The sequence below is a fragment of the Neoarius graeffei genome, chromosome 13, assembly GCF_027579695.1.
Source record: "Neoarius graeffei isolate fNeoGra1 chromosome 13, fNeoGra1.pri, whole genome shotgun sequence".
NCBI lineage: Eukaryota > Metazoa > Chordata > Actinopteri > Siluriformes > Ariidae > Neoarius > Neoarius graeffei.
In genome coordinates, this window is record NC_083581.1 from 45,643,048 (window position 1) to 45,663,407 (window position 20,360).

At 39.3% G+C, this 20,360-nt stretch overlaps 2 protein-coding genes across 5 annotated transcripts in view; both read right to left on the reverse strand.

Moving 5' to 3' along the window:
* Positions 1–19,473, reverse strand: part of LOC132896778 (sodium/hydrogen exchanger 9B2) — a 38,517-nt gene extending 19,044 nt beyond the window's left edge. For 3 of the 4 annotated variants that reach the window (XR_009656165.1, XM_060937840.1, XM_060937838.1), the window contains exons 1-3: positions 2,814–2,901; positions 2,119–2,210; positions 1,221–1,391 (exon numbers count right to left, since the gene is read on the reverse strand). Coding sequence is in view for 3 of the 4 variants with exons in the window: in XM_060937840.1 (XP_060793823.1) it covers positions 1,221–1,391; positions 2,119–2,203 (256 nt within the window). In the remaining variant the exon portion in view is untranslated. Of the gene's footprint in view, positions 1–1,220; positions 1,392–2,118; positions 2,211–2,813; positions 2,902–19,372 lie in introns of those variants that run through there. The other variant, XM_060937839.1, reaches the window with a different exon arrangement.
* A 23-nt stretch (positions 19,474–19,496) lies between these two features.
* Positions 19,497–20,360, reverse strand: part of LOC132896779 (neuromedin-K receptor) — a 33,451-nt gene continuing 32,587 nt past the window's right edge. Inside the window, exon 5 of the mRNA XM_060937841.1 lies at positions 19,497–19,810. Within this exon, the coding sequence (XP_060793824.1) occupies positions 19,522–19,810 (289 nt within the window). The 3' untranslated portion in view covers positions 19,497–19,521. The remainder of the gene's footprint in view (positions 19,811–20,360) is intronic.

Genomic DNA, 20,360 nt, shown 5'->3' on the forward strand with positions numbered 1-20,360 from the left:
AAAGGCGAAGCTATTAGGCCACATAATTAAGGGAATGTAATGTTAGTTACCTACTTAATTAAATTAACTTCTTGACTCGAATTTGATCGTTTTTGATTGATGTGATGTGAATCTCAATTGGTGATCATTTTTGATTCACCAGTGATGTGAATTTCAATCTACATTTACCCATTGTTTATTATGCTCAAATCCCACCTAAGTTCAATCTCACTTTCACTTAATTAAATATTTCAGAGTGAGCTCTACAATCACATGACTCATTGTAGTAACAGGTTGTTTGCCATTTTAGGTCAAAACAGGCCTTCGTAACAGACTGCAAGGAGAGCACCTGGCCGCCTGCTTGAGGATTTCCATTAACGGGCCACAACCAGAAGATATAAATTATGAAAGGGCACTCGAACTCTTTTTCTCAAAGCCAAGAAAAATCAAATGCACAAGTGCAGGGTGTGGTCTTTGTAAATAGGGCAGGCATTTGTCAGGGTCAATTTGACATACAGCAGAGCTAGAAGTCGTTGTTTTGTAGGACTTTTTGTAGGAGTTCAGGGTGTGACGTATTGTAGGATTTTTGGTTTGGTTTGGTTGCTATCTGTAATATGTTCTTCTTGTAGGACTGCCCTCTGTAGCAACATGCTAAAATAAAATACAAGGTGCATAACCAATACCAACGAATTTGTTCTTTGTTAGTCTTAGTTTTAGTTAGTTTAGTTAGTTAGTTTAGTTAGTATTAGTAGGCTAAACAACCCCCGCGCACCCCTGCAATTCAATTGGACACGCGCGCCACACGCTAAACAACCCCCCGCGCACCCCTGCAATTCAACTGGACATGCACGCCACGCACGCCCCCCCCCCCCCCAACATACTCTACATGCACTGTTCTTTCTAGCCATCACTTTCCTTATAAGGGAACACTGTTTCCTGGTTTCATTCTCATCCATCCATCCATTATCTGTAGCCGCTTGTCCTGTTATCCTACTGCAGGCAAGCTGGAGCCTATCCCAGCTGTCTATGGGTGAGAGGTGGGGTACACCCTGGACAAGTTGCCAGGTCATGCAGGGAGGTTTTGTTCTCATGAACTATCAAAGTGATGGTGTTGCACCATTTTTTCCTTTGGTTTTAACATCCTGTTCTCATTAACTCTCTCCTTTCTCTGTCTCTTTCTGTTTTCTGTCTCTTGCTCCCTTGAGGTTGAAATGGTGTGTGTGTGTGTGTGTGTGTGTTACCCAGCAATGGTGGTATAGGGGGCAGGTTTGGCAGTGTAATTGCTCCCACCAGTTTCCCTCCACACACTGCACTCAGGAACAGAATCACCAAACCAAATATGTTGTGTCCTGGCTGACACTCCTTCTGCAACACTGCCCAACAAACACCAAACAGCAACACAGCCAGCAGACCTACACACACACAGTGATAATCATCACTATATCCGTTCTCCCCGACAGTGAGATATCACAGATATGAAGTAGGAAAGAAATAAATCTTATTAATTTCTCTATAACCCTGTTTCTCTCTCTACATGTCTCACTCTTAATCTCTCTTTCTCTACATCTGTCTCACTCTTAATCTGTCTCTCTCTACATCTGTCTCACTCAATGTGTCTCTATTGACATCTGATTCACTCTTAATCTGTCTCTCTTAACATCTGTCTCACTCTTAACCTGTTTCTCTCTCTACATCTGTTTCACTCTTAATCTAGCTCTCTCTACATCTGTCTCACTCTTAATGTCTCTATATCTGTTTCATTTTAATCTGTCTCTCTACATCTGTCTCACTCTTAATCTGTCTCTCTTGACATCTGTTTCACTCAGTCTGTCTCTTGACATTTGTCTCACTCTTAATCTGTCTTTCATGCTTTCTCTTTGTCTCTATTTAATTTTCAGTCAAATGACAGTTCAGATTGTGTTTAATTTATGTCTCTGTATGTATCTCTGTGTGTGTGTGTGTGTGTGTGTGTGTGTGTGTGTGTGTGTGTGTGTGTGTGTGCAATTAGCTCTGTTTTAGTGAGATGTATTCACACTTTGTTCTGGTGTTTACAGTTCACCTTTAGCTCAATAACAGACTGTAACCAGTGTGATGCGTGCGCGCGCGCGCGCGCACACACACACACACACACACACACACCTTTTGTGATGACAGAAGCAAGAAAGCCTTGTGGTTTGGGGCAGGAGCGAATTCGGCTGCAGCATTCTGAACATATGGAAGGCATTTTTAACCTGAAAAATACACACATGCGCGCGCGCACACACACACACACACACACACACACACACACACACACACACACACAGATTAACACACTCAGGTAACACAGAGAGATTAACACACATATTAACAGTGCCAGTTATCACACAGGTTAACTCACTATAATTAACACACATATGAACACAGATTAATACAAAGATATTAACGTACACACTAGCACAGTCATATTAACACCCTCAGATTAACTCTCTTTCACACACACACACACACACACACACACACACACACACACACACACACACACACACACACACAAGCACAAATATTAGCACAGACACATTAACCCACTCAGACTAACATACTCAGGTTAACACACATATCAACACAAGCATTAACACATGCACATACATTAATACATTCTCATTAATACACACAGATTAATACATTTAGATTAACACATTTATACACACACACACACACACACACACACACACACACACACACACACACACATATTAATACATTCAGATTAATGCATTCATACACACACACACACACACACACACACACACACGTACACTCAGATTAACACATTAACACACTGTGTTACTCACTCAGGTTTCAGTACAACTGTGCATCTGCAAAACTCTTCCCTCAATCACTCTGCCGGATTTCACACACGCCAGCAGTCACTCACACTCACTCTGATGTCTGAATGATCTTTGAACTTCAGTGGTGAGCTAAAAGAGACAAGCGTGCGTATGTGTGCACGCGCATGACAGGGATAAATATAGGTGTATAAATCACCTCTGACGCTTCTAGTACTTCCTCATTTGAGCAAATTCTACTCAACTTTTTTCCAGGACACAGCATGCTCACTCTATCACACACACACACACACACACACACACACACACACACAGAGTCATGTATTACTATAGGGGAATTTGGTTCTCATGCACCCCTAAAAACCGGCGCGCGCGCGCGCGCACACACACACACACACACACACACACACACAGCATGTAAGGACTAATCACACATCAGTACCCTTACCCAAAAGAAGCATACTTAAGTAAAGTATATTTCCTTAACTATATTTTTGTGTACCAAGTATACTGATATCAATGTACTTACAGTATACTTGTAAGTAAACTTATCTAATACTTATTGGGACTAAATTGGCCCACTTTTAGTTTATAAAAAGTATACTTTAAGTCTAAGAGAAGTAAACTTTGAGTAGACAACTAGCATTTTTTATTTTGTACTGCAAGTATACCACAAGTAAACTTACATACTAATAGTTTACTAGTTCTATACTTGTAGTCCACTGTTTAGTTTACAAAAGCATACTTCATAGTATACTGGAAATATACTATGAGTTTACTTGTTTTATACTTCTAGTCCACTTTTTAGTTTACTAAAGTATACTTTGTAGTATACTGGAAATATAGTATTGGTTTACTTGTTACACACTTCTAGTCCACTTTTTAGTTTATAAAATTATACTTTATAGCATATTGGACATATACTATTAGTTACTGGTTACATACATCTAGTCCACTTTTTAGTTTTGAAGTATACTGCAATTACCCTTCTAGGTAAACTATTAGTTTTCTAGCCCTAATTCTTACCTCGTGCACACTACCAGTAGACAACTTAAGTATTTTGTACCTTAAGTTACAATGAAGTTATAAAGGTAAGAATTCACAAAATAACAGATACTCAATATTAAGAACATATTCATTTTCTTTAAAAATCAAAATTTACTACAGGGCAAGTACACTTAAACATAAGGCACAAATATTTTAATACTTTATTACACTTTTGTTAAGTATATCTTGATCAAAAGTTTAAGTATACGCTTAATATACTTAGGCTTTTCTATATACTTTTCAGCATAAGCCAAGTATACTTATGTATAACTTTATTAAGTATATCTCTGATAAGTAAATAAAAAGTAAACTGAAAGCATACAGTCTTATTTTTAGTTTAAAAGAGGTATACTAGAATCACACTTGAATAAACTTCTTTTTTGTAAGGGTACAGGTGTTCTGTAAACTTATATTACTGAAGATTCTTTATTATCGCCCTGAGCCTCAATAAGGTCATGCAAGGCATAAGATGCACACACACACACACACACACACACACAAAAGCCTTCGGTAACTCAAACAAACGTCCCTCTGAAATTAAAATCTTAAGAGGGCACTTGGAAAACAACATTTGAGACAGCAAGGCTTTTGGAAGAGACATACAGTGACACGCAGACGGTACTAGTGTGACTCAAAGACTGATGACAGACAGACAGACACACACACACACACACACACACACGTTTGTCTTACTGTCCTTGTGAGGAAATTCCACTGACATAATTTTTAGTCCAGTTATAATTAATGCTGTGCGACCTATAATTCTAACTTTAACCTCAGTAACCAAAACAAAATTATTTGACTTTTAGGTGTTTGTTTTTAATTAAAAGTTGCAGTATCTATCTATCTATCTATCTATCTATCTATCTATCTATCTATCTATCTATCTATCTATCTATCTATCTATCTATCTATCTATCTATCTATCTATCTATCTATCTATCTATTAAAAGCAGTTTCTTCATAGGGACCAGCAAAATTTCCCCCACAAGGTCAAACTGTCAGATATTCCTATCCTTGTGGGGACACACATGCTCTCTCTCTCTCTCTCTCTCTCTCTCTCACACACACACACACACACACACACACACACACACACACACACACACACACACACACACACACACACAGTCTGCTTTCTTACAAAAAAGCATATCTATGTTCCCAGGACCCCATATCTCCCAGCTCCACCTTCTCTGTGTCCCCAAAATAAACTCTTATAACTACTCAGTTATATAAAAAAAAATCTTTAGGAATAATAACTCTCATCAGAGTCAATCCTTCTGTGAAATTTGTTTTTAACAACCTGGTGATATTCAAAAAAGCTAGCTCTACACTAAGGATTCCTGCACTACAGAAAAATACCTACACTGGACTAGAAACTAAATAGGTTTCTGGAACGTTGGTCCTGGTTCCTCCAATGGAAAGACCTAAAGTCCTGACTTCCAGCATCCCTCAGCTGTGTGTTCAATCAATACATTTTATTATATATACATCAATACTTTTATTATATAGACGTGAGTGTTTTACTTGGAAATACGCCACTCGTATTTTTCATACAAACTACATCTGGGACATTGAGAACTACAACTGTGACATATTTTCAATATCTTCACTCATGAGGAAATGGATGAATTGTTTTGATAAATTTAGGTACATTTTGTCTGTGAATGTGTCGATATAATAAAAATAAAATCACACTTTGGCTTGAAGATATCAAGTTTATCTTCTCGTGTTGAAAAACTCTTATTTCTCATACAAAATACATCATGGATCTGAGTGACATATTTATGTTATTCCATGAAATCGAGTTGTACATGCTATAAGCCATGTACGACAAGACTGAGTCAAATAACTGTTTTATTCTATCCACATTCACTGGATTTTGAGAAACAGAGTATTTTTATTTATTTATTTATTTATTTATTTAGCAAATTCAATAAATAAAAACTTTAAACAAAACATCCAACAAAATAATTTCTGTTTAGAATGTAAACAAACTGGCGAAAAGACAGTAGCAATTTTTGAAAAATGCTATAATAATAATTCTTGAAAAATAAAAAAAGATACAGTCTTACCATCAAATAGCTTTATTCCATATTTTGGTGCTTTTTTGCATTCTTTGGGGTTTTGTTTTCAAGTAGAGTTTTTATTTAGTCCTTGGTTGGTTCAACAACACATTCCACCATTTTGTTTTTCTCTACTCACGGTATATAAGCTGATAGCTTAGCAGCAGAGTAGCCAATCAGAGCACCCAATTGCTCATATCCAGTGAATGTAGATAGAATAATTTCTGATATTTCATTCCGATGACGTCACTCCCAATGTTTTCCCGCTGACTGGATGTGTGTTGTCAAAATGGTAAACCAATTTAAAATTAAAATTCTTTTGATTAACTTGTGTTTTTTTATGTGTTCGTATAATTTGAGTATAAGAAATGATTAATTCTTACCAACTGAAGGAGAAAAATATCTCATTACTATCTTAAAGATTTCTAGTCAAAACACTGAAATGTGGAAACTTTACAATAACTTTACCCAGTAAAGAATGTCCCAACAAAAACACAACCATAGAATCGGTGCATGTGTGTCAAGCTTTTAATTATCACACTAGCAACGGTGAAACCAAGCATAACAAATGAATGCTAATATGGCAGCAGTACTAGCTTTGGGTTACAGGTTGAACATTTGTAAGTTTTTGAGCATTGTGCTTAATATTCAGCTGCTCAGTTGTATATATAGAAATGTAGCTAACAGCTAGCAAGCATTAGCTCTTTACAAAATCATAGCAAGTTTAACATAAGAACCAACATACCTTAAACATGACCTTAAACATTAAGCTTGCTATAGTAAAAGTGCAAAAAATTCTTTCTAATCTAATTTTAACAACATTAGATAATGTGTAGTCAGTCCACATGCCACATTTTACTCTTAGCTATGTACATCTATATGGAAATTAGCAAAATAGTAGCAGACCCTTAGTACAATTCCTCCACAGTGTACAGTTTCTACAGAATTAGAATCCATATAATGTCAAATTTCATACAGGAAGCACTCTTGCTCAAGATTGTGTGTGTCATGGTTACTGGAAAGACAAAGAATCCTTTGATAATTGATGTTGTTCCTCACTTCACTTTTCTCTTTTTCACCAGGAAAATATAAATCCCAAGAGAGGAAATTGAATGACAATGTATGGCGGAGAGAAAAGGAAAAAGTCATTGAAAAAGTCACATCCCTTTTAAAGATTACAATACACTTATTTAGATTAGCAATTGGTCATGACCCCAGAGTTAAAATGATTAAGATGACGAGGGCAGTCAAGGAAGAATCACATCAACTACTAGTGGATCTCAGTGGTTCATATTATCATGTCCCACAGCTGTACTCTTTCAGTTCACCATAATATTTGAGTTTGCTGCTGCTTGTGTGTGTGTGTGTGTGAGAGAGAGAGAGAGAGAGAGAGAGAGAGAGAGAGAGAGCGAGCAGTGGTTTAGACTTTTAAAAGCATTGGGATGATATCCTTTATCTCAGAATTTTAAATAAACTTTACTGTCGGAGTGGAGAGGCTAACAGCTCAGTCACTAATGTGAATAAAATAGGAAAGACTTTTTATGAATTACTATGAGCACTTGGAAATCCAAATAACTTCCTATTGAGATATGCTTTCTATTGCTGTACACTTTCTATATCGTTCCTATAAAGTTATGCATCCTATAGGGACATGTTTTCTTTACAGATACACTTTTCTGGCAGTGGAGGGATGGCTATTGGCAGTGAGGAGTCAGGTAGAACCGGCAGGTAACACGTGATGAGTTGCACCGGTGTCTAATCACTGGCAATCCACTAATGGGAGTTTTTTTTGTGTGCTTGCAGAGAACCAGCACAGTGCTGTGTATGAAGCATCACAAAGCTCATATAACTCAAAGTTATCACAAGCATGTCTCCCATGTTCCTCATTTTCCCAAGAACCATGAGAATGTTACAAGTTCTTATAGGGATATGTTTTCTTTTGGGAGACACTTCCTATATTACATTATAGGCATTTATTCAGAGCAACATGCAACAAAGACACACACATACCTAGCACCTGGGGAGCAGTTTGGGGGTTAGTTGTCTTGCTCAAGGGCACTTCAGCCATGGATTTTCTTGCTGGTCCAGGGAATCAAACCAGCGACCCTTTGGACCCAAGGCTGCTTCACTAACCTTTAGGCATGGGCGTCGCCACCATTGAATGTGAAAGGGACGTGTCCCCTTCACATTTCATAATTCTTCATTTGGACCCCCCCACCACATTTAACATAAAATATTAGTTCACCCAGTGCCATTTCTATTGCTTCGTAAAAGAATCCATTCCACTTGATAGATTAAGAGAATCCACATACCACTGAAAATCCACTCCGGGTTTTCCGGGCGTTACCTACAATAACTCACCGCGCGCAAGTGAATCTCAGTGGAAGCAGAGACATTTTGGTGCAAGGCGCAGCTGCTCAAAAGTGGAGGAGGTGACGTCAGCCCCATTGCCACCTCACAATGTCTAGCTTTTGCTAAAACCTTATTCTTTTGTTATATGCCCTCAAAATTAACCCTAGGCCACGTTAAGTTAATGTTCAACTAAACAATGAAATAAGCTTAGCCTAATGGGGTATTCTTGGTTGATGATGAATTGTTTGCCGTATTTGCTCCCTCCCCAGACACAATGGACATAAGGAAATTCTTTACAAAGAAGCGGAAAGTCAGTCAAAATTTCCCCACAGGACAGGTTTTTTTTTTTGTCCCAATGGAAATGTTAGTGCAGTTAGCTAGCTAGTCAATGTTAGGAGATGTATAGCTAGCTTAATATTAGCTATCATTTAATTCAAACCCAGTAGGCCTGCCTTACTGTAATGCCAAGAATGAGGTCAAGTCTGCTCTGATGATATTTATTGATTCCCTGTTGTGATTTGAAGAACTTGTTTTGTCTGGTCTTTGCCAGTTTTCTGGAAAGTAACATGGGAAATCAGTGTATGGGGAAGGAATAGTAGAAGGGAAAGCAATGGAGAGAGATGGATGTTATTTCAGGTGGATTGTGAAGGAAAGGGGGATAAAAGTTATGAAGTGGTAGAAATTGTGGTGGCACCAGTGTAAGAAGGAGTTATATCTATAAATCTATTTGTTATACTCATCTGTAAATGTTACTGTAGTACCGCCATTGCATGTAGGTTGACAAAACTGCACTTGTTCATTGTGTGAAGTTCGCTTTTATGTGTCATTGCTTGACACAGTGTAATTTTGTGTTATGAAGACTGCATGATACCATGTCATTTTTGTTATGAGTATCACTAAATCAGAAAAAAAGTAAAATGCACCCACTAAAGTCACTGTTTGTTGGTGGTTAACAAAATTGCACCTGTTCATTGTGTGAAGTTATTTTTTATGTGTCACCGTTGCTTGACACAGTGTGATTTTGTGTTATGAAGTTTGCATGATGCCATGTTATGCCTGGTCATTGTGTGAAATTATGAATATTCTTATTTTTAAATATACAGTTGAGTGTCACTATTGCTTGGCCCAGTGGCATGTTGTGTTACATCTAAAACTAAATAAAAAAGGAAACACAAAATAAAAAGTAAAATGCATCCTTAAAGTCATTGTTGGTGACAAATTGTGTCACATTCATCTCATTATCTTAGGCATAGCAGTGGGTTTAAAAACAGGCTGATGAATATATGGACTAGTTGAATGAGGACTTATTGTTGAGTCTCTAAAAAAGTCATTGAATTGAGTGACTTTTGTAGGTAAAATTAGGTGTTTAACAATCTGTTAAAAATACACCAGAATGCAGGAAATGGCCTCTAATTAATTAAAACATTTCTGGGGGAAGACCCCGCTGCCAGTGTGTCCCCCCCACATTAAAAATGCTTCTGACGCCCCTGCCTTTAGGCCATAGCTGCCTCATAGAGTTCTTATTGGGATATATTTTCTTCAGGGATACACTTCCGATAGATTTGGTATAGGGATACAGTTTCTTTAAGGATACACTTCCTATAGAGTTATGCATCCTATCGGGATATATTTTCTTTAGAATTCCTATAGGGACATGCTTCCTCCTGGTGTACACTTTCTTGCCCAATTTCCACCAGGAAGTTCCCTAAATGAGTGAAAGTATGCACCATTTCCATCAGCACACATGAAGATAAGTCGAGTTTTAAAAAATATGACTGTATTGTTATAAAATGTACAGAGTTCAGTGGAACAAAATGCTGCCAGGTAGTGAATCATTAATCCTATAAATGGATACAGTGCGGTTGTGGTTATCTACTGAACTCTACTGCTGTTTGTAAATCCACTTCATGTTTGGCAGTTTTAAATAAACTCTAATGGGTAAAATGTGTTTGTGTCATGCCGTGTTTGTGTCGGGTTGCAGTTTGGTCACGGTGGTGTTTACACCAGCGTTTAATGTGTTTAGTTTCTGGATGTTTCTGCTGCTGCACCAAGTGTGATGAATGGCATAATAAATTCTGCCAGCCTTAACGTTTACTACCCAAGTGTGTGTGTGTGAGAGAGAGAGAGAGAGTGTGTGTGTGTGTGTGTGTGTGAGAGAGAGAGAGAGAGAGAGAGAGAGAGAGGTGTTTCCATTTCTGGATAATACCGGTACTTAACTTGTGTGAAGTGGTTTGATCTGGTCATTATTATTACACTGCACATGACACAAAGACATGGAACATGTATGTGCAAGAATATTACAAATTATCACATTCTGTACCTTTAAGTTCTTTAAAAATTTTAAGAAAAAATACACTTTTGACTTTTAACATTGTAATATCAGAAATAACACGTTCTTTTTTAGGGTTTCCCCCCAGAAGATCTCATCTCATCTCATTATCTCTAGCCGCTTTATCTTTCTACAGGGTCGCAGGCAAACTGGAGCCCATCCCACCTGACCACGGCGAAAGGCGGGGCACACCCTGGACAAGTCGCCAGGTCATCGCAGGGCTGACACAGACACAGACAACCATTCACACTCACATTCACACCTACAGTCAATTTAGAGTCACCAGTTAACCTAACCTGCATGTCTTTGGACTGTGGGGGAAACCGGAGCACCCGGAGGAAACCCACGCGGACACGGGGAGAACATGCAAACTCCACACAGAAAGGCCCTCGCCGGCCACGGGGCTCGAACCCGAACCTTCTTGCTGTGAGGCGACAGCGCTAATCACTACACCACCATGCTGCCCCCCAGAAGATTTGAAATAAAAACATCTCATAAAATTAACATTAAAATACAGACAGTTTTTTTGCTGTTAAAGTCTACATCCACATTCATAAGAAATGTACCGTATTTTTGTTTTTGCAATGCTGTTGTTTTCAAGCCATTTACTAATAGTTAGTCTACAATAAAACACACAACATTTATGTTACGTGTCTGACCATGTTATTTCCAACATTTTTGTTTATGATGCTGCAGTCACATGGAGTGTGTTAATTAGAGAAATTAGAGAAAATTAAAACAGAAAACAGACTTCTTTGTGTCCTTGGTATACCAGTATATACTAGTACATAGTATACAAATATACAGGTGCATTTGGAAACTTATATAGCAAGTTTCTCAAACAGTTTGTTAAAATGTTTGACTGTAAACCACTTTGTTGATGGACACACCTGTTAGAGGGTGTTCAAGGTCTGAAGAGCGGAGGGTGATACATGGACACTTAATGTCGACTAGTCCTCAAAAAAAAGAAAGAATATTGTTTAGAAATATGCACAATTTAATCATTCACAATGAGCAATATTACACTAGTACAATAAACCTAAGCTGACTGATTAAAAAAAACAGTTTTCATTTCTGCCTCTGCAATATTGCTGTTTCACACACGAGCGCAGATAGAGGGTGGGACGGGTGGGATTCGTCCCACCCAGATTTAAATTCACCTCGTTCGGTCCCCCCCCCACTTATAGGGAGGAAAAAACATCTATGCTGTCTTTCTTTGCATAAGGCAAACCTCACGGAAAAATCAAACGACTAATTACCATTCGGTTTATTGAGGTGCACAGCAGTACATACATAGTTGCAACAACTCACATAAAACAAAACAAAGACTGATATTCGGTTGGTTGAGCTGCACAGACTGCACAGGTTGCGAGCTCGAGCTTGGTTGCTATGGTTACCCACAACAAGTTTGACAGGCATATCGGGGACAGCTCCTAGTTCAGGACCCCAACACGGCATGATGAAGGGTGCCAAACCAAAAAGGCAGAAAACGATTGCATCGTTTTTTCAAAAAACAACGACTGTAAGTAAACTGTGCCTTACTTTATCATATCACCTTGCAATTTTTTGATAGTCAGTTCAAAGTAATGTCGTAGTGAAAGTAAAATCGTACGGAGTAGAGATGCCTTTCTGGTAGCCTCCTTCTTTCGGTGGTAGCCTGTAGATACAGTGCTCAGAAGGCAGTTTTAATGTTTAATCTGGCGTTCCTTGCCATAATTTCAGCGAGCATATTGTTTCATAAGGAAACTTTGAGAAGAGTTGTTGATTGACTGCCGCTCACGCAACACACAGGCATAGTTAGAAAGTCAGGATGCACTGGTTTACACTTTACACACACACATAGCCCAGCCTCTCGCTATGTTTAACAGTTGGAACTTAGCGGTTTTAAAACTAGTTTTGCAGTTTTGCAATTTCTGTGCGTGATGATAATGTGTAAACTTTGGATTTCCATAGGCTATGTTAAAATGTTATCATTGTCCTGGTAAATAGCACATGAGAGCACCAGACATCACAGGTGTGCTCTATTCCCACTCTTTATTTATTAGTAGGCCTAAGCTAACGGTTGCAGGGATGAAGGAGTGATGGTTTTTTTTGTCTTAGCTGAATAATGTCGCCGCCCTGAGGGCATCAGAGTATATTCCTCGCACAATACATGTTGGGGGTGGGGGTGGGGTTGGGGTTGGTTTGCTGGCAGCTTTGTCCCCCCCAGTTCAAAAAACGTATCTGCGCCCCTGGTTTCACACCAGGTGTAGGATGTGACCTGGGTTATGTTAAAGATTAACCCTAGACTGAAGGTTAAAGGTGAAGATATAAAAGGTTCTGGTGAGTTTTGATGTGCTTTCACTCCTCTCAAAAGACACCATGACTATCAGTCACAGTCAAAGATGATCAGCTATTCTGCTTGGCCACCAGCAGCAACAATTAAAAAAACATACAACACATAGAGAAGTGTACTAAGCATTGGCATAAGCATGAGTGTTTTACACACACACACACACACACACACACTAACAGTAGAGCGGCATCTGCTCTCTGTAATGGATATGTTTTAAATAATTCATGCTCTGAGAACATGCAGTGCTTTTTCCACTGCAAGGAAAAGTGAAAGAGATTACAGTGTGTGTGAGGTGTGTGTAAAGCTCGGCTCAGAGCAAGCAAATACTGCATTCACACACGATGAAAACCGTAAATTTTCTGCTGTTATGCTGTAATGGTGTTGTATGGGAATGGGAGCAAAACAGCAACATTGGAATATACCCCCTGGTGACCTAGTCACATTTACGGAACTCTTTTGCCACGGCTCCAGTGGGAATCGGAACCATCGGATTAACGTGTTGTGGCCAGTCATGATGTTGCTGGCGGTGAAATAAATGATGATGTAGTGATCTTGCGACAGAACTACTCATATTGCCTCAATGTAGAGAAACCAGTGGTGAACTCAAAACAAGCAGTGAAAACTTGGATGTAAGCAAAAAGGATGTAAGCAAAAAAATGTATAAATAGCCTTTGCCTGAACAAAACAAATGTTCAGAAAGAGGACGAGAACTCTCTCAACAGAGATGTGATGCAACTCAACTAGTGCCATGTTGCTAACTAGTTAATGTCACAACAATGGACTTGCTGCCTTGTGAATTATATGTCATATCCAGTCTCACATGTTTTACATGTTTCGTGGAGGTTTGTGCTCTGTAACATTGTTAAATACAGTCAGATGGGAATACATGATGTCTGGTACTTTTCTGTTATGGGAGACTGAGTGCAACTCCAGTGGCCAGTTCACCTGAAACACCTCATCTCAAATCATTCAACAATGTAACTTAGGCTCTAGATGCCTTTTCTTTTTGTGATATAAACCCAAACTGTTTGCATGTGTATAAAGGTGTTTACTTTAATTTGCAAAGAAGCATAAATTGTTTAATTATATCTGACTGTTAATATCTTATATGAAGATATGAGATGTAGACATTGACGTCACAAACCATATCAGGGTCATATTGGCAGGAAAAAGTTCAGTCAAGTCCAAACAGCTAACTACTGTAGTAAGAAAGACTGTATTGTAAAGATGGTAGACAATTATTGTGCCCTGGAATGCAAAAATAAACTTCTAAAAGACAAGTTTTGACCATCTTCCTAGAAATTCTTATCAGTTCTACACAAGGTAGAGTCGTCTGGGTTTTGAATGGAAAAGGTTGATAATGTCATCGCAATCCAAAGTGTCTGTTAGTTCTCTTTAGTCCTGCAGATTTGTGGTTTTTAAGAAAACAGGTCAATGATAGCTGTGTGGCCACAGTTGCACTTAACAATTGCCAAGAAGATACTACACAAAAAAGAGTCAGAGCTATTGCCGTGACTTAGATGTATGTGGAATGATGGAAGATGTGAAGGATGGGATTCCGCAGGAAAGATGCACATTGCATGATGGCTATTTTACAGTTAATCTAATCATGTACAATATTCTATGACACAACATTGTCATTGTTGTATGATTTTATGATTTGCATAAATCAAGAAAAATATACAATAAGACATGCTTTATTTTATTTCAGTCAGGACCACTTGCGCCAAAGAAACTTTATTTATATTTGCAACAAGTTATATTTGGCAGTGTGGCTCTGTTCTGGGACCTCCCTGCCCTTCCACACACATACGTGGAAAGCCTACATGGAAAGGCTAAAGCAGGAAGAGCAGCAGCAAAGACCCCCAACAGTTGTAAAACAATACATAGAATGGTTGCTGCAACTGGTTTCTTTCTAGCCCAGACTGTAGATGCAGGCAATAGGCATGTCAGGTGAGTCACACAGAGGGAAATGCTCCCAAGATTCGATCTCTGTTTAAGCTGAAGTTTTTTAGCTTGCTTTGCTGTTACATTTGTAATATGACATCAGCAGTGGTAGCCCTGTGATGACCTGGCGACAGGGTGTACCCCGCCTTTCGCCCGTAGTCAGCTGGGATAGGCTCCAGCTTGCCTGCGACCCTGTAGAACAGGATAAAGCAGCTACAGATAATGAGATGAGATGAGATGAGATGAGACATCAGCAGTGGTTGAGAAGGAGCATGTGACATACAGTTACAGGTATAATGAATGTGAATGAGGTGGAATATTTTTGGGCTGCTGTGACAACCAAGGGTCAGCATGACTGGGGAAATACTCCCATCTCCATTTAATGCCAAATAAATGCCATTGTGAAGGGTGTAAAGGCATGGCTTTGAAAGCATCTGTGATATCAGCCTTAGCTAGCCACACATCCCTACCTGCTTCTTAACGAACTTAATGAACTTAATAGCATTGTTCATAGAAGCATATAAAGCCACATTAAATTCAGCCAGAGTTAAGGTTTTTGAAAGCCAGGAGTCGCTATCTTTCAGCATCACTGACACGTCTCCACAATCAACAGTACGCCTGTCACTCGGCTCAGAGCACAGCAAGATTTTCACTAGACTGATGTCATTACTTTCTGCTAGGATTGGTTTCTGAGAATGGGAGAAATTGCTGCAGCAGAATGGAACCCTGCTGGAGACCAGGACTGCAGTTCCCAGCATTCTCTGTGGGATTGTGATGTTGTTGATGAGTAGTTGGGTGGTGATGTTATCGTTCTGCAACACAGTTGCTGGCCCTGTGGCTGAGTTGAAAGTATGGAGGGAGGTAACTTGTGGAGGGAGCCAAAGCGGACTCCAAGGCTTGGATTCTGGAGTTCATGGTGGCAAGTGATGACTGGATGCTGGAAAAGGCTGACAAGATAGAGTTATTCGGCTCCAGAAGTGTGGCTGCTGGGGCTGAGACTTATGCTCTCCTGGCCGGCAAAGCGGCTGGAGCTGGACTGCAGCAGAAGTGCAGGAGCGGTGTTTTTGTTTTCGGTGGCTTTCCTCGGAGCAGAGGAGCTTGCAAAACAGCTTGCAGAGGAAGCAGCAAAGGTAGGTAGGTTAAAGCAGCTTAAATAAGGCGCTCTATGAGAGATATGCCAATAGAATTCATAGAAGGGAATCAGCCAAGCTGTCAGCTGATATATACTGGCTTGAGATCAGCTGTAGTCAGCTGATGTAGCTGGAATTAGGGGCTGAGCTTGACTTCATGGCCTGCCTGAACTACGCTATGCTAAATATTTGGGGGAAGGGAGGTGGAGGGGATGGATCTGCCAATATTGGGGGGGGGGGACATGCCCCCATCCCCTTAATACCTCTGCCCCTTGCAGCATCTATAAACAGTCATTCCCTCATCAGAGTCATGTTTCCGAGAATCCATAACACATAAACTCCTCTGTCCTGAAGATGCTGGAAAACTTTACATCACAATAAAGTTACAGCTTTATCTCTAACAGTCACAATGCACTGACACTAGAGGGTCCTTCATACATGTTCAATAAATTACAGATAACTTTACCATAACAATGTCAGAAATCCCTGTAAATGAGTTGTTACTATAGAAATTATAACATATTAGTCTCTTTGAGAGAACCCTCCAAGGTTCTATGTAGAACCCCATAACAATGATTTCCTATAAAGAAGAGTCCAAATAGATAGCTAAGGGCTCTTTCCAAAGAACTGCAAAATCTCAAGACAGGACAGAATCAAATTTGGTCATCAGCTGAACTTTATTAATGTATCTAAAATAAAAATGGCTAATAAACAGGAAGGCTTACAGATAGCATCAAAGCTATGTGTTCAGATATACTCAACAAAAATAAAAACTTTACACTCGTTTCAAAGTCAATAATTTGAACATTTTGGAAAATAGGTTTGAAATAACGATTGTATTCAATTATCTTGTCATTAAAGATGCTATAGCATACAGATCATGTTTGTCATGGAATCGGTTCCACCGGAAATGCGACGACAATGTCCATGATCAAAAACTGTGAGTCACAACTTAATGAAATCATGTCAATATCGGGTGTGTCCTCCATGGGCGTTCACAACTGCGATACAACGTCTCCTCATGGATTGGATGATGCGTCTGAACACAGCTTGGGGAATGCGCCGCCATATTTGTACCAACATGGCACCAAGCTCCTGCAAGTTCTGTGGAGGGTTCCTTACGGTCGGCTGTGGTGCCAGTTTGATGGAGACGTGTCTGGAGATTATGGATGGTCTGTCGACTGCATCCCATAACCCTCGCAACGTCAGTGACGGATGTTCCCGTATTCAGCATGCCAATGGCACGTTCACGCTGAATGTTTGACAGTCGTGGCATTGCAAATTAATGAATAATTAACCATAAAACCTTGTTTTTCTGAGATGACACTCTACTCTGCTACCATGAGATCAATTGCACGTGTATCAATAGGTCACGTCGCTTGTGTCACGTGGAAACGTGATTTTAGCGTGCAGTGCTCCCGCACGTGCTACGTAGGCCCGACCAGTAGAATGAATGTGTGACAATGACACACATTCCCTTGACAATGCATTTAACCATAATCACAACAAGAACTCTTTCAAGAAAAGTTTCTAAACACTATTTGAAAAATAATGAGTGTCAAGTTTTTATTTTTGCTGAGTATATATTAATATTTCTTAAATTTCTTTGCTACATTTTCCTATATTATACATACGTACATACAATTTACACATAATACTGCACTTTGTGTTCATAGATATAAAACAGAACAACATGGCTAATCAGCAGTTAGCATATGAAAACATGCTAGCTTTATGTCACTAAATTCTAGAACTGAGGTCTAGTTACTAAATGTAGAAAATGTGTTACCCATAATGCATTGTGAGCAATGTGTTTGTATAAAATTAAAGCTCTGTTATATGGAAAACATGATCCAGACTCAAGCTGAATGTGTATTTATCTAGACTGCTAATCACATATGCTAACTACTAACCTTTCATTAGGTAGCAGGTTGTTAGCTGTTACGGTACTTAGCTAAAAGGAAATAAAATTTGATACTCTGTAATTTGTAGTTTCTTCATCATGTGACTTGTCATGTCTGAGTTGTCAGCTTAAAAATGCTACTCACAGCTAGCAAGCCAATCATAGGTATCATTAACTGAAATGTGATGCAGCATAATCCAACACATCATCATTAATTAACACAATCACTGAATATGACATAGAAAAACAGAAATCTGAACTAAACTTGAGCACATAAATAATTCAGAAAGGTAGTGTAGCCAACTACTGTAGCTAATGTTTGCTAATATCTGTTAACAAGCTAACCTTTTTCAATTATTTTTTTAACAGAGATTGTCTAATTATGCACAAAATGTTCCATAATAACATTTAAATAAAGTGCTGCTGGAGAAGAATGTGTTTCTTCATATTAGATATCGTTTTACCATCATGGCCGCCATGTGGCATTGCTGCAGGTAGAATAATCAACAGTCATCAGTTACATAAGCAGCTACATGTATATCTAAACTAAGAACACTATCTAGTAACTAGTTATGATTGTTGTTTGTATTGATAATTATATATGTACATAAAGCAGACTAGCTTTGCTATATTTTCTATAATGTGCTTACAGTTATTAAACTCCTCAGTGGAACTCTGTGTGAACGTCAGGACAAAAGAGAGTGAGAGTGTAAAGACTCGCCAGATGCTGAGGGAAACATAAACATGATGAGAAGGAACAGAACCAACTACAGACAAGTAAATCAGGCAGCACTGTTCTCTCTCATGCTGAGTCCTGCAGGGGAACTGGAACAATACTTATAGATCATTGCCACAAAAAAACAGACGATGATAAAGAGCCATAAAATCACTTTTCAGCCTCATTTCAGTTTCTGATGAGTTAAGGTGATAGTATTTACGTGCTGAGGATTGAATTTATGGGACATATGATATTTCTAAAAACAGACGTAATATTTTAACATAGAGTAGAGGTTCACTGAGATTAAAAAAAAAATCACTGAGAGAGGGATGGAGAGCTTTAAGTACAATATTTGCTGTACATCAACTAAAATGGTACCAGAAATAAAATGGCATGAAAAATTAAATAATTAAAATAACATGTAAAGCAACAAGACAAATACCATGACCAAAACCAACCAACCAAAAAACCTAAAGAAGCAACCAAGAAAGAAAGAAAGAAAGTGATTATAGTAGTGTGTTAGGACTGTGATGTGTGTGCAGTTCTACTGAGTGTGATTTGAAGTGAAGCTGCAGATCGGCTGCTCTACTGTGTTCTATGACATCATCAGCTTTAGTTGGAATTTAAATTCCTCAAAATATAGTTAACACTTTAATCTGCATCAAATGTATAAAGTTTATAAAAACATTTTTAAATTTAAAAATGAGTGTGAAAGAAGAAGAGCACTGCACTCACCTCACACTCAGTAAAATGAAAGAGGAAGTTATTTAACAGGAAGTAGAGTAACTTTCAGAGAATTTACGCGGAATGTACTCTCAACTATACATCACAAATTTCTGTTCTTAACTCCTCTGATTCTGGTGTCTGAGTGGCTGAAAGCTGCACTAGGTGGGCATGGTGTTTACAGCAGGGGTGTGCTGACAGCCATTAAGAGAGAGGCGGGTGGCAAGACGTGATTGACTGCTGAGACTGCTATGGCGACTTGTGGCAGAGCTCTTTCGACGTGAGGAGTGTGAGGTGTGCGTGTCGAAGCTGGAATCCAGGCGGGTCAACACAAACAGGCTGCTCTGACGGTTCCGTTGGAATCGGGCCGACTTCAGCTCCAGCTCATCCAGGTGAGACACAGTGATGAAGGGACACCAGCGGAACGCCTGCTTAAAACCTGCGCGGAACCTTCACCAGCAATGGAACACATAACATCACAGAACCAGAACACAGCATCAGAACATGAAACTAAAATATGGAGGCAAAACATCTCATCTCATCTCATTATCTCTAGCCGCTTTATCCTTCTACAGGGTCGCAGGCAAGCTGGAGCCTATCCCAGCTGACTACGGGCGAAAGGCGGGGTACACCCTGGACAAGTCGCCAGGTCATCACAGGGCTGACACATAGACACAGACAACCATTCACACTCACACCTACGGTCAATTTAGAGTCACCAGTTAACCTAACCTGCATGTCTTTGGACTGTGGGGGAAACCGGAGCACCCGGAGGAAACCCACGCGGACACGGGGAGAACATGCAAACTCCACACAGAAAGGCCCTCGCCGGCCCCGGGGCTCGAACCCAGGACCTTCTTGCTGTGAGGCGACAGCGCTAACCACTACACCACCGTGCCGCCCTGGAGGCAAAACATATTAGTTTTAAATTGGAATAAATTTAAATAAATACAAAATTGCAATTTACTGTAAGATTTAATTTTAAATAAAGTAAATTCAA